The 12,856-nt window shown below is 62.8% G+C and overlaps 1 protein-coding gene across 28 annotated transcripts in view; it reads right to left on the bottom strand.

The window, feature by feature from the left end:
* Positions 1 to 908: 908 nt before the first annotated feature.
* The window catches only part of LOC105492432 (bridging integrator 1), a 59,323-nt gene continuing 47,375 nt past the window's right edge, over positions 909 to 12,856 (bottom strand). For 6 of the 28 annotated variants that reach the window (XM_011759528.2, XM_011759530.2, XM_011759532.2 and 3 more), the window contains 9 exons: positions 11,892 to 12,036; positions 10,346 to 10,474; positions 6,845 to 6,952; positions 6,373 to 6,396; positions 5,206 to 5,313; positions 4,050 to 4,139; positions 3,701 to 3,811; positions 3,321 to 3,422; positions 909 to 1,517 (listed from right to left, as the gene is read on the bottom strand). In XM_011759528.2, the coding sequence (XP_011757830.2) occupies positions 1,410 to 1,517; positions 3,321 to 3,422; positions 3,701 to 3,811; positions 4,050 to 4,139; positions 5,206 to 5,313; positions 6,373 to 6,396; positions 6,845 to 6,952; positions 10,346 to 10,474; positions 11,892 to 12,036 (925 nt within the window). In that variant the 3' untranslated portion in view covers positions 909 to 1,409. Of the gene's footprint in view, positions 1,518 to 3,320; positions 3,423 to 3,700; positions 3,812 to 4,049; positions 4,140 to 5,205; positions 5,314 to 6,372; positions 6,397 to 6,844; positions 6,953 to 8,849; positions 10,475 to 11,891; positions 12,037 to 12,856 lie in introns of those variants that run through there. The other 22 variants (XM_011759538.2, XM_011759541.2, XM_011759544.2 and 19 more) reach the window with 9 other exon arrangements.

Raw genomic sequence — 12,856 nt, 5'->3', positions numbered from 1 at the left:
CTGGGCCCATGAGCACAGCCCCCGCAGCTCCTGGGAAGCTGGTGCTCCACTGCTGTTTGTCGCGGCTGCTCAGACCTGTCGGAGTCTGCCGATGGAACTGAAGCACCCAGGGCGGGGTCGGCAGGGGTCATGAGATGAGGCACAAGCCAGGCCAGCATGCCTGCCCCCGACCCAGGCCCTTCAGGTCCCACCAGACACAAGCATTGCCCTTGGTCTGGGGTCAAGTGCTCAGACCCACAGCCCCGTGCCACCACTCACCTGCCGGTAACTGGACCTCCGTGGGCCTCGGCTTCCTCATCTGTGAAAGGGAGTCCTGGTATCTGACCCACAGGTTCTCACGCGTTTATTAGAAATAAGGTCACCGGCATGGTGGCTCACACTTGTAATCCCAGCACTTTGGGAGTCCGAGGCAGGTGGATCACCTGAGATCAGGAGTTCGAGACCAGCCTGGCCAACATGGTGAAACCCCATCTCTACTAAAAATACAAAATTAGCCCAGTGTGGTGGCTCACACCTATAATCCCCAGCTACTCAGGAGGCTGAGGCAGGAGAATTGCTTGAACCCAAGAGCGAAAGGTTGCAGTGAGCCGAGGTCTCACCATTGCACTCCAGCCTGGGTGACAAGAGCAAAACTCTATCCCAAAACAATAAAATAAAAAAGGTCACTTAGGACAGCATTCAACGGACTTCTCGGGCACAGATGGCTCACCAAAGCCCCTCACCCAAGCCCACAGTCCCTGACCTCCAGCTGACCACTCCTAAAAATCCCAGGGGCCAGGGGCTGAAGCCCTGGGGTGCACCAGCCAGAGCAGCGGGCCTTGGGGAGCAGACCATCTTGGTAAGAAAGCCACAGATAATATGGCTCCATCCACACTCATGGACAAGAAGAGGGAGAACAAATACACAAGCGTTTTCTGAGTGTTTTTATCGGTTTTTTTGGTTTCATTTTGTTTTGAACACTAAGATTTATTTTCAAACAGCACACAGACCATCTGCGGGGCAGGGCCAGGCTACGCTGGTGTCTGGGCCCCACCCACAGCAGCTGCCAGGAAAAGAGGACCCTTGCCCGGGTGGCACGGCCAAAGCTTCAGGCAAGCATGGTGGCTCGGCAGCCCCCAGCCCCGCCCTGCGGCCAGGCACACATGCGGGCACGGGCAGGGGCGCCAGGAACTGAACTAGGGGACACAGCAGCTTCAGGAACACTGGTGAATTCCGCCGGACTTGCCGGGACGCGGCTCTTTGGAAAACGACCTAATCTTCGGGAGAACGCCCCTCTGCCTGGGGGTCTCCTCTTGATTTCCCTTTGCTCTTCAAAAGATTAAAAACAAAAACAAAACAGAAAAAAAGAACCACACATTTTTCGGGAGGAGGTGTTCTTCACACGCCCAGAGGCTGCCTGGGCCCCACCGTCACGGGACCCTCTCGGTGAAGTTCTCGGGGAAGACCCCGCGGCACTTCTCCAGCTCCTTGTGCTGGTTCCAGTCGCTCTCCTTCACGCCCATGAGCCAGCCTTCATCCTGAGGGGCAGAGCACCGGGTCGCACAGGCATGAGCAAGGGGCTCCAACCCACAGGGCACGCATCCCACTCCAACCTACTGGGAAGACGGCCCCTCCTCCTGCTGTTCTTGGCCCCTTAGCCTGCCAAGCCCACCTTGAGAACACCTCCCCCAGGCAGCCCTCCCCGATGCTGCTGGCTGAGGCTCCTGCCCACAGGCACCACAGGAGCTGGCCTGTCGTCTGCCGGTGGCTGGTTTTGGTGAGTCCCACTGCTCTCTGGTCTGACTGTCTAAACAACTCCTTCAATACCGGTCAAGAGGCTCCCCGCCCCTGGGTGCACGCAGAGCACATCAGCCCTTCCAAGCTTCCAGGCTTCTCAAACCACCCCAGAGTGTTTTGGGAGTGACAAGTTACAAGTTCTAGAGGGACTCAGGGCCACCCCACCAGTCCCTCCAATTTCGACTTGCCCTTTGCTTCAATCCTGACCCCCGCAGGGCTTCTCCAGGCCCCAGGCGGGTGACGGGGAGCTGCGTGGCCATCCACACCTGACAGTGGCTGGTCCGAGGCTGTCCCTGCAGCTGGGCTGTGCCTGGGGCCTACCTGGGTCTTTGTTATTTCCCTCTGCCATTGTCAACCTCGTCACAGACCTTACTCAAGCCCTATCTGAGCCCCTTCCAGCACCCCAGGGCAACTCCCACTGTGGGCTCTGGGTAGGTCTGCTTGAAATCCTACCCAGCCAGGGCTGGCCCACTGGGAGGTCCGTGAAGATCTGGGGGCGTAGGAGAAAGAGCCGAATCAGTGCCAGGCCCAGGAGGTCCTCAGCCCTCGGGCCTCCTGCCCCAGACCTCAGTAAGTACCCGGTACCCCTGCATCCCAGCCCAGGACTCCCAGTAGGGTCGACCTCATCCAAGACCCAGCCAGACCCACTGTCACCCTCAGCCGCTCTGATAACCCATTCCTACAGATGCACTGACGGCTAAACATGTTCTCTGGAAGCAGGAAGAGGCCGGCCAGGCCCTCTGTGCACAGCCCGAGGTGCTCAGGGGCTGAGCCATGGAGGGAGCCGGATGCCCACATGCACCACCAACCCCCCCCCCCCCCCGCCATAAGCAAAGCTGGCGCTACACAGCAGGAAGGCTCCTGCCAAGAGTCCACGGCCCCCTGGGTGGGGCAACTGACCCAGATCCAGGAGGGTTCCAGACCCAGAAGGGACACACTTAGCACCCGCCCAGGCTCAGCAGGAGCCCTCACTTCCAGGAGATTAACACGAAGCCACGGCAGGAGGAGAAGGGTCTGGAAGGCATCTCGGGTGAGCCTCAGCTGGGGACACAGCTGGGAGACCCATGGCCCTGCGTGGACAGGGCAGGCCCGCCTCGAGGGGCGGCATACGGGGCTTCATGAGCCCAACCAGTGCTCCAGCCACCGCGGGGTGGGCACCTTGTGGGCGGGGCAGGAGGAGTCAAGCATCCTGCCTCTGGAGGAAGGCAGGCCTCAGGCACGCCGCCAGGAGAGAAGGCGAGAGACAGAGGCAGAGCTGAGAGCGCCTGAGCAAAGCGGGACGTGGGGAGAAGAAAGCAGAGGCTACAGGAAGAAGGGGGTATGGTGACAGGGAGAGAGAGAGGCCTAACAGGAGAGGGGCGGAGGAAAGGGAGAGGAGAGGAAAAGGCCAGACGTGGAGGGCGGGGAGGAGCAGTCGGCGCAGGTGGCCTGGTGCTCGCGAGCCTCTGCTGCCCCCTGCTGGCCTGTCCCTGCCGCGGCGGTGCCAGCCGAAGCCAGGTTGCCTGCGGTGCCCCTGAGCTCTGGCGGCCCCGCCCAGCCCTCACCTGCTCCTCAGGGTTTTGGAAGGGGATCACCAGCACCACGTCGCCAGCCTTGAGCTGCAGCTCGTCTGTGTCGGTGGCCGTGTAGTCGTGCTGGGCCTGTACCTGCAGAGGATGCGGACGTCGCGTCAGACCTTCCGTCCCACCTCCAGCCCTGCACAGAGCAAGGGCCTCGCGTATGGGAGGTGCGGGTGGCGATCTGGAGACCAGGAGTGCTCAAAAGCAGCAGGCCGGGATGGGGCTCAGATGCCACCTCGCCAGCTGGGAGTGACCTAGTAGCGCCCGCACGACTTTGGGCAAACCACAGAGCCTCCTGAGGCTCAGGGTCTTCATCTGCCCACAGGGCACTGAGAGACTGCAGTAGTCGGAGGCTCTGGGCTCACCTTGAACATGAAACCCGGGGGCAGGTCCAGGCGCCCGGCCCCACTGCCGCCCTCCACGGTGCCATTCACAGTTGCTGGGAAGGTCTCCACCACGACAGCAGGAAGAGAGCTCTGGTGGCAGAGGTTCGGGTCAGCTGGGCAGGGAGGTGGTCCAGGGACAGCCAGGGCCACCGAGAAGAGGGGCGGGGAGGGGAGAAAGGTGTCTGTGCCTGGTGCCAGACCAGCCCGCCTCCAGCTTCCTCAACAGGAGCCAGGCCTGGACCAGCACCAGCAGGGGCCACAGGGGAGCCCCGGGCAGGCAGGCGGGTGGCAGGGAGGAAAAGGCAGGGATTCGTCCCTGCTGTCTTACGGAGGCTGCTTCACTTGCCGCCGTCTCCCCTGGCTCCTGGGCTCCAGCCGCAGGTTGGGTCCCACCCGCCACCTCCGAGGCCTCTGCTGGCTGCAACATAAATGCCGGCTTGGGGTCAGACACACGACAGGACACAATCAGGACACAGGAAACAGGCCACAGGAGGGCAGCACCCAAGTGAGAGGGCTGGGGGCATCGCCGGGCTGGCAGCAGGGTCTAGAGCCGCCCAGTGTCTCGAAGAATCCAGGGAGCCCCTGCTGGACAGGTCAGGCCCTGGGCCCGGGAAGCAGCTGAAGAGTAGGTGCTGGCAGGCCCAGGGATGTGAGTGGCATGCTGTGAAGAAGCCCAGTGCAAGCCCCGGAGTGCCACCCCCAACCCCGCCTCACAGGCCCTTCCCTCTCGGCACCAAGACCTCACCCAACCACAGCCACCGCCCGCCCACCCTGCTTGGCCTGGCAGGTGGCAGGAGCTTTCTGAACCTATAGATGGTCCATGGCAGGGGACAGCAGCACACATCTGTCCCAGCCTGAGCACAACCAAGCACTGCCTGTGCGGTGCAGCCTGTGTGCAGCCCAAACCCAAGAAGGGTGTGGCACAGCACGGGCACCATGGCAGGCCCTGCAGGGGCCCCAGAGCTGGGCTGACCTGGGCCAACACTCAGACTTGGCCACTTCTGAGTGCTGGAACCAAGTGACTCAACCCTTCTAGTCCCCCATCTCCTCATCTGTCAAAGGAGGAAGTGTCTGGCTGGCAAGGTGACGATGGAGATTAAACGAGAAGATTCTGGAAAGTGCCTGGCATAAACCAGTAGGTGCTCTAAACGCTCCTCCTCCTACTCTGGGAGGCCTGAGCTGGGAGGCTGTGCTGGGAGGCTGGTCTGGGAGGCCTGAGCTGGGAGGCCGCACTGGGAGGCTGTGCTGGGAGGCTGGGCTGGGGTGGGCGAGCAGGAGGGGCTGATGTGCCCAGCCGTGCTCACTCACCCCTGGCAGCCTTGGTGACAAGCCCATGCTGGGGCAGCCTAGCTCAGGACACTGTCCTCACACTCACATCCATGGTGGCCTGGTCCCTCCTGCAACCCTTCCTCGGGGCTCTCCTTCCATGCTGCAGCCCCAGATACTGGGGACAAGCCAGACAGGGGCTGGAGGTGGGCACTTACTTGGGCAGGCCCCGGCTCGGCCGTCTGGCTGGGCCAGGACACAGCAAAGGTGCCCTCGGCAGCGCTGGGCTCCCCGGAAGGCAGGCTGCCGGCTGGACTCTCTGTGGGCTGGTAACAGGCCACGAGGAGAGAACAGGGAGGGGGTGGGGAGGCCGGGATGGAAGGACAATGGGCAGGATCACAAGACAAGAGAAGATGTCACCAGCGGCTGGGGTTGGTGGGGCAGGGTGGGTACCAGCAGAGCCCGGCTGGCCACCCGCCTCCCACGTCCTCTCTCCTGTCACTGCCAAAGGGACAGGCAGTGTGTCTGCTGCCCAAGCTCAGCACCTACCAAAACCCACTTGTCAAAATGGTCCTACAGCCCACACCAGGCCGGCTTTTTCTGGCTTCCTCCACAGGGAGATCCTGCCGTGGAGCCTCCAGAGCTCCCAGGAGCCTGGGCTGCCAGCGGGTGCCCCAAGAGCACCTGCACACCCACCTGCCCCTCCCAGCGTCTCTGCCTTTATCAGGGAGTCTCAGGGACACAGCCCAGGAGACCCTGTTGGAATTCTGGCTCTACCATGACCAGTTCTTGGGCAAGTACCGAGCCCTCCCTGAGCCTCTGTGTCCTGAGCTATCAGGTGACAGCGACACGGGTCCTGTGTGAGCTGGCCTTGCACCTGCCTGCAGGCCCTGCTCTCAGAAGGCACCCAGCCATACCCTGTCTTCCCTGACGCTCTCAAACCATCCATTCCTCCCCTCTCCCCCTCCTCCCAAATAGCTCCCCACTGCCAAACAGCTCAGAGGGCAAGACTTCCACCCGAGGCCCTCCTGCCCCACACCCTGAGGACGCTCGTCCATCCTGGGTCACCGGCCCGCTTCTGTCCGGAGGCAAACACTCACAGGCTATGAAAACGACACCAGATTTCAGGGGACCCCTGTCTCAAACTAAACTGAGGATCCCCTTTTCCAAGGGCCTGCCAGAGGGAGCAGCAGCAGAATGGCTGGAGATGGACGGCCTCACCAGCTACCTGTGCTTGAGCACATGCCTGTGTGTGCTGCGTGTGGGGTGTGTGTGGGGTGCATGCACCTGTGAACAGGCTAGGAGGAGGCCAAGGCATGTGGGCCCGGATGCATACGAAGAGTGGCTCCCACAGGGGCTGGACACAGAGCAGATACACAGCTTACCTCCCAGAGATCCCACGGAATTGACTGAGCGCAGCAGTGAGGGCGAGAAGGACAGTTAGCACAGAGGTTAGAGACAGGGTGGTAAGCAGTCCCCAGGGACCCTACCCCCGCTCGCCCCAGGCCCTCCAGCCCAGCAGGCGCAGGAGTGGCTCAGAGTCAGCTAGACTCCAAGGTTTGCAGGTGACTGAGCTCCTGACACCTCCCAGGGAGCTTCAAGACCCCAGGCCAGGATGCAAGATGAGCACAGAGATGCCGGGTGGTGCTCAGTGACCTCCTACTGAGAGTTCTCCCAGCTGATAAGGGGCTGCTCCCCGCCCTACGACCAGCAGGTGATGAGGGCCGAAGTCTGGGGTGCCAGGGGAAGGGCAGTGACCCAGGCCTAGATGGGGTCACATGGCCAATGGGCAACATGAGCCCAGGGTTGGGCACCTGGAGGCTGGTGGGCCCTTGGGCAATGGTGGGCACAACCAACCTGACCGGAGGGCGTGGGTGCCTTCACGGGGCTCGTCACGGGCGGGAGGGGGTCAAAGTCCAGGTCCAGCAGACTGGCCTGCTCCGAGAAAGGCCCCGGGGCCTCAAACTTGGCAGCAGCAGCAGAGGAGGAAGCAGTTAGTGTTAAGCTGGGAGCCCTCACCCCAGGCAGACACTGCAGGCGCAGGCACACGCATAGACACAGACACACACACACACACACACGCGACACACATGCACAGAACAAGCGCACATACATGCACACACGCTGGCACACAGCCCAGGCACCAGCCCATCCACCTCACACCCAGGAACACTGCCCAAAGCCACGCGCCCCTGCACAGGCTCCCGCCCATACCAGGAGGACCCCAGTGCCTGCCTCAAACTCCCAGTCATAGGCCTACCCGTGGCCACCACCCCACAGGGCCAGTGCCAGGCCCCAGCTCTCTCCCGCCTCCATCCACAGGCTGGTGCCCCCCAACCCCCGCCCGCCCCGTGCCTGCACCTCCGCTCCACTCCCCGCCCAAGAGTAGCTGATTCTGCTACTCCCCAGTGGCAAGAGTGGCACCAGGCCACAGCCACCCTCAGTGCTCCCGACTGGGAAAGTTCCAAAGGCAGAGACTTCCCACTGGCTTTTCCTCAACCCCAGACAGGCCGGTCACTCTCTGGCAACACCACCACCGGCCAGCTCCAGGGACGGAGGAAAGGGTGGACCCAGCCCACAAAGCCCAAGAGGCCAAGCTTCAAAGTGGGGGTCTTCAACATGCAGGGGCTTCACAACCACCTGGGGCACCTGGGTTAAAACTGCAGGCCCTTGACCCCTCCCCAGCAGCCACCCCCCAAGATCCCCTTCCAGTGAGCCCAGGAATAGGCATGTGACAGGCATGGCCCCAGGGATGGGACACGGTGGCCCTGGCCACACTGTGACAAGCCTTCCCATAAGCTGGGCCAGACTAGCATGGGAGGAAGGGGCTTCCTTAGAGCCCCCGGCACGGGCAGGAGCAATGACTCCAGTGAGCCCTGGGCAGCGCCCACGCCCACGCCCATGCCCAGGGCACAAGCTGCCTTCTGAGGAGCGGGGAGTGGCTCGGCTCCGGCCTCCATCTTGTACCTGGGGCTTCCCTTTGGGGGCCAGGGATAACTTTGCCCAGGTTTAAAAGGAGAGGGATGTGACTGGGGTGCTCCCCTCCCGGGCCCTCAGGCAGTGCTGGAAAAGCCCCAGCCCCACAGCCCAGGCCAGCAGCTTCCCGGCTCCACACACTCTTCACAGGCACTGGGCACGGACGGGGCGCCCTTCCACGCAGCCTCCACCATGAAGGACGTGAGACCTGGGGCTGTGGGTCGGGCTCCGCAGAGGCACCTCCACAGCTGAGCTGAGGGCCCGTTGGGAGAGACCCAAGGCCCTCAGTCCTAAGAACACCCAGCTGTCCCGCAGCTCAGGGGACAAGGCGTGGAGCAGTCCACATGGCCAAGCCGAGGTGTCAGAGAGCCCAGGCCAAATGGACTCACTTCCTACAACCAGGGGCCCCAGGCCCCAAGCCCTGCCCTGGGCCCATCCCATCAGCTGACTGCCCTTTAGGTCCAGCCCTGTCTGGGGAAGCCAGGGTGGGGAGGTCACTGCTCTGCCCCATAACCGGCCGTCTCTGAAGAAAGAGCCGTGAGGACGCCTGTGCACAGCTCCTAGGTGCCTCCAACCAGTGGGCGGCCAGCGTCTCTCCCCAGTGGCCCCCACCCTGCCCCAGCAACACCCTTCCCTCCTATCTCAGAGAAGTCAGCCAACCCAGGCAGCCACACCCGTCATGTGCCGAGGGGAGGGTCACCCGCCAGAGAGCTCACCATCCCTTCGCTGTCCTGCCCTGGCAGGTGGCACCTCGCCATGCAGGCCCAGGACTGTCCCTCCATGCAAGGACACAGGCTATTCACCACCCCACAGCTGGGAAGCCCGTGGGCACCAGCGTCATGGACAAGGGCACGCCCACCCCTGCCCCATGCCCCACCCAAAGGTCATGGCTCCCCCACCCCAGACCAGGAAAACCAGTTGCCTGGAGATGGCACACACGGTGGCCAGGGAGGCAGGTATGGTATAGAGGGACAGGCGCACTCAGAACCTGGGTACGGGTGGTCTCTGGGCCACCTCCTGGCCTGGCACACCTTGTTCTGGCATGGGCCTGCGGCACAGGCCCTAGGTTCCTTGCCTCACCTGTTAAATGGGGGCATGATGCATAATGGGGGCATAATGGGATATAGGAAGTGGCTGGCACCATTCCCCGCTCAGTATTTGCCAGTGTCCATGCCATCCCATCTCCCTCACCTGCACACACACTGGGCATCCCCAGGGCGGAGGCACGCTCGAGCCAGGGAGGTCCTCAGCCCTGACCCCACACTGCTCTTCCTACATCGCCCTCTGCCACCATCCCACAGAGAGGGGCTCCCAAGCCTGCCAGGTCCCTGACACCTGCGTCACTCACCCAGACACCTGCAGCCTTGGATCTAAAGCTCCTTAGTTCTAGCCCTAGTCTTTGCATAGGGGCTTGAGGCCCACCATCCCCAACCCTTCCTAGCAGCGACCACTGTTCGCAGTTCCCAGCAGCCACTCCCCACACTCACACCCTCCAACCTATCCCCACTAGGCATCTGAGCTGTGTGAAGGGGTTTGCTGGAGGCCACCACAGCCTGGACTGGACAGCCTCCCCTACAGGCGAGGCTCCCCATCTGGGAAGGGCCCTGGCTCACCCACAGGAGGGAGGCCGAGGCCTGGATGGCTGGCCTTGAGGAGGCAGTCAGCTCTGGGGGAGTGCAGGGAAGGCCGGCCACCCCTGGGCAAATCTGACAACACATCAGCCCACTCCAGCACTGGCGAGTGGCGCTTCCAGCAAGACACTCCCGCCAGGCCCCCACCAGGAAGGACGTGAGACCTGGGGCAGTGGGCCGGGCTCCCCAGAGGCACCTCCACAGCTGAGCCGAGGGTCCATTGGGAGAGACCCAAGTCACCCTGGGTGGCTCCCTGCTGCATCTGGGCATTCCACACCTCTCAGGGAGTGTGCACGCAGCAGCTGTGCTCTGAAGCCTGGCCGCTGCCCCCGCCCTCAAGTGACTGACAGCAGCTGTGGGAGCTGAAGTCCAGGTGCTTCAGCCATTCCAGGGCCTTCCAACTCTCCCTGCCCCTGGAAGCCTTCCCTGACACCACAGGTCCTCCACACTCCCCGATCCCCTCTGCCAAGTACCCACTGCACCGCAAGGGCACTGCTGACGTGACTGCTGTGCCGGGAGGGATGGGCACCTTTCCCCGCTGGGGCCCTGCATCCAGCCTTAGTACATGCTCAGAGATGGGTGATGATGATGGAGGATGATGGACAGAGGGAAGGAAGGGTGAGAGAGGGAAACTGACAGTCTCTCTGGCCAGATTCTTGGCTCTTGAGACAGAAGCATAGAGGATGAAGGCCATGCACGCCCTGAGAGGGCAGGAAGAGAGGAGAGCTGGGCCGCGGCGGCCGCGGCTGACCTGGGAGGGGGTGGTCACGCTGATCTCAGGGACAAACGTGTCCTCAAACAGGCTGAGGATCTGCTCCTGCTTGACCTCCTTGGACGGGGTGTGTTTGGGAGGCGGAGGGACTGGTGGGCCTTTCCGGAGCTGTGGGTCGGCGGCGGGTGAGGGGCCGCGCGGGAAGGCACAGCAGAGCACGGGGTTTGGGGGAGACAGACAGAGACAAAGACACGGTTAGTCACACCCCAGGCCACAGCCCCACCCAGGCCACTGAGCAGGGCGCAGCAAATGAAGATTCGCTGCCCTCCCAGCCCCAGGACACAGACATCAAGACCGCAGGCCACCCCCGAGAGGGACACAGAGGCAGGAGGTCCAGAAACGCTGTGTGGAGAGATAAGAGAGAGGTGAGGGGAGAGGAGAGAGGGAGAGCGAAGAAGAGGGAGAGAGGCCCCGGGCTGCCCGCTGGCCAACTGTGGGAGGGTCTGGCTTCCACCCGCCTGGCGAGAAGACTGGACAAGGAAACAATCGCTGAGAGACAGCCAGGCCCCAGGCTCGCTCTGCCCACCTTGCCCTTCCCGCAGGCACCTCTCTCCACCTCCCCCCACCTCCCAGGGCATAGGGCTGCCCACAGGGAGCCCAGCTCAGACGAGTGTGTCCCAGAGGAAGCCAGCATGGCACCAGGATGGGGCAGAGGCCACACCCCTGCCCGCCAGGTGGGGGACCTCAGGCAGGTCACGCACCCACGAGGCTGGGCTTCCTCATGTGTCGGGTGATGACAGCGTCTGCTTCACAGGGGGTTTGTGGGGACCCAGTGAATGAAAACCCAGAAGGCACTGGCACCACGTCCAGGTCAGGGGAAGTGCTGTTCGGTGCAGGCTCCCACCAGGTCCTTAGCCCTGCTATCCTAGTCAGCAGCAGGGCAGGGTGGCGGCAGAAAACTGGGAGCTGCAGGAGGCCCGGCTATGAGAACACCGCCACCTGGTCGGCCAGCGCCTAGGGCCCTGCAGACACCTGGAGAGCCCGCTGAGGACCGGTGGGGTGGAGACGGGGACAGTCCAGAAGCCCAGGACCTGCCCCCTTAGCCACCCCACACTCTCCACTAAGCCCTTCCTCTCTCTGTCCCTTTAAAGGCCCTGCGTGGCCACCTGGCTGGGCTCCTCCCTCAGGCCCCTTTAAGACAGAGAGGCCAGGAAGAGGGACAAGCAGCCCGCTCCGGAGATCTGGATGCTCTGTGGGCTGAGCGCCCAGAGCCTCTGCTAGGGAGGAAAAGAAGATGGAGAAAGAGTCAAGCAGCCAAAAGACCAGGGAGAGGGAAGGGGAGGGCGCTGCAGTAGGGGTGGGCCCTGGGGAGGGGCGAGCAGTCACAGATGCCTCCCGGAAGCACGCCAGGCTGGATGAGGGGAAGGAGACCCAAGTCCAGGCCCAACCCCCACTGGGCAAAGCATCGGGTCCATAGCTGCCCAGGCCAGAAAGGGAACAGAGGAGTGGGAGGATGGGGGACAACAGCAAAGCCAGAGGAGAATGAGGGAGGGCAGTGGACCTGCCACCGAGACATCACTCCTACCTGAGATGGGGACTTGGGGAGGGTGGCTCCGGGCGTGGCCCCGCCGGCTGGCTCTGGCTCGTGGTTGACTCTGATCTCGGGGGTGGCGGCAGGGGAGCCATCTGGAGGTGAAGGGCTCTTGTTCCCTTTTGCAGGCGCGTTGTCACTGTGGGGGCAGGACAAGAAAGGGAGCCCAGTGTTGGGGGACTGAGGCACAGGAGACAGAGGGGCAAATGTGTTGACATCTGTGTGAAGAGGTGTGTGCATATGGAGGTGTGAGGCCGTGTGTGTGTGTGTGTGTGTGTGTGTGTGTGTGTGAGAGAGAGAGAGAGAGCGGGAGGGTGGGGGGAGCCAAGGGACCTGGGCTTGGGGGGCTGGAAGTGGGGAGCCTGCCTCAGAGACAGGAACAGCCCAAGGCAGGACTCCAGGCTGGAGGTCTACGGTCCCCAGGAGTGCTGGCAGGCACCTTGGAACCATCTGTCGCAGAGGCCAGACCAACACCACCACAGGCTCCATGGGGTCCACCAGGGCCCATGCTGACAGCCCAAGATCCACAGCAGGAGGAAGCCAGACATCCTAGAGGCACAGTGAGTCTCCCACACCACAGGCAGCAGCCCCTCTGTTCTGGGGGCCGCTCCCCAGCCTGCTGCCCCCAGGCCTCCTCGCTGCCCTCCCTGCCTGTCCATCACAGAACCCTGGTACACGTCTCCAGACCTTGGCTCTCCTGTCCTCTAGGCCATTGGAGGCCAAAAGCAGGGCCTGGACAAACTAAGAGAGGCGTCCTCATCACAGAGGAGTGGGCAGCTGGCGATGGAGGGGACAGGTCCTGAGCCATGGCATTCAGTGCCAGAACGCAAGGGGGAGGTGGTGTGATGCTGTGCACCCCGCACAGGGTCAAGGGTGCAGGGAGAAAATTCTCTACCAGAACCTGCATAGAGAGGCCTAGAAAGGCGCTGCCCAATATGATTGCCACTAGCCACCAAACC

The sequence above is a fragment of the Macaca nemestrina genome, chromosome 11, assembly GCF_043159975.1.
Source record: "Macaca nemestrina isolate mMacNem1 chromosome 11, mMacNem.hap1, whole genome shotgun sequence".
NCBI classification, from domain to species: domain Eukaryota; kingdom Metazoa; phylum Chordata; class Mammalia; order Primates; family Cercopithecidae; genus Macaca; species Macaca nemestrina.
The sequence above is the reverse complement of the archived record's forward strand: the minus strand, read 5'-3'. Positions and strand labels throughout refer to the sequence as shown.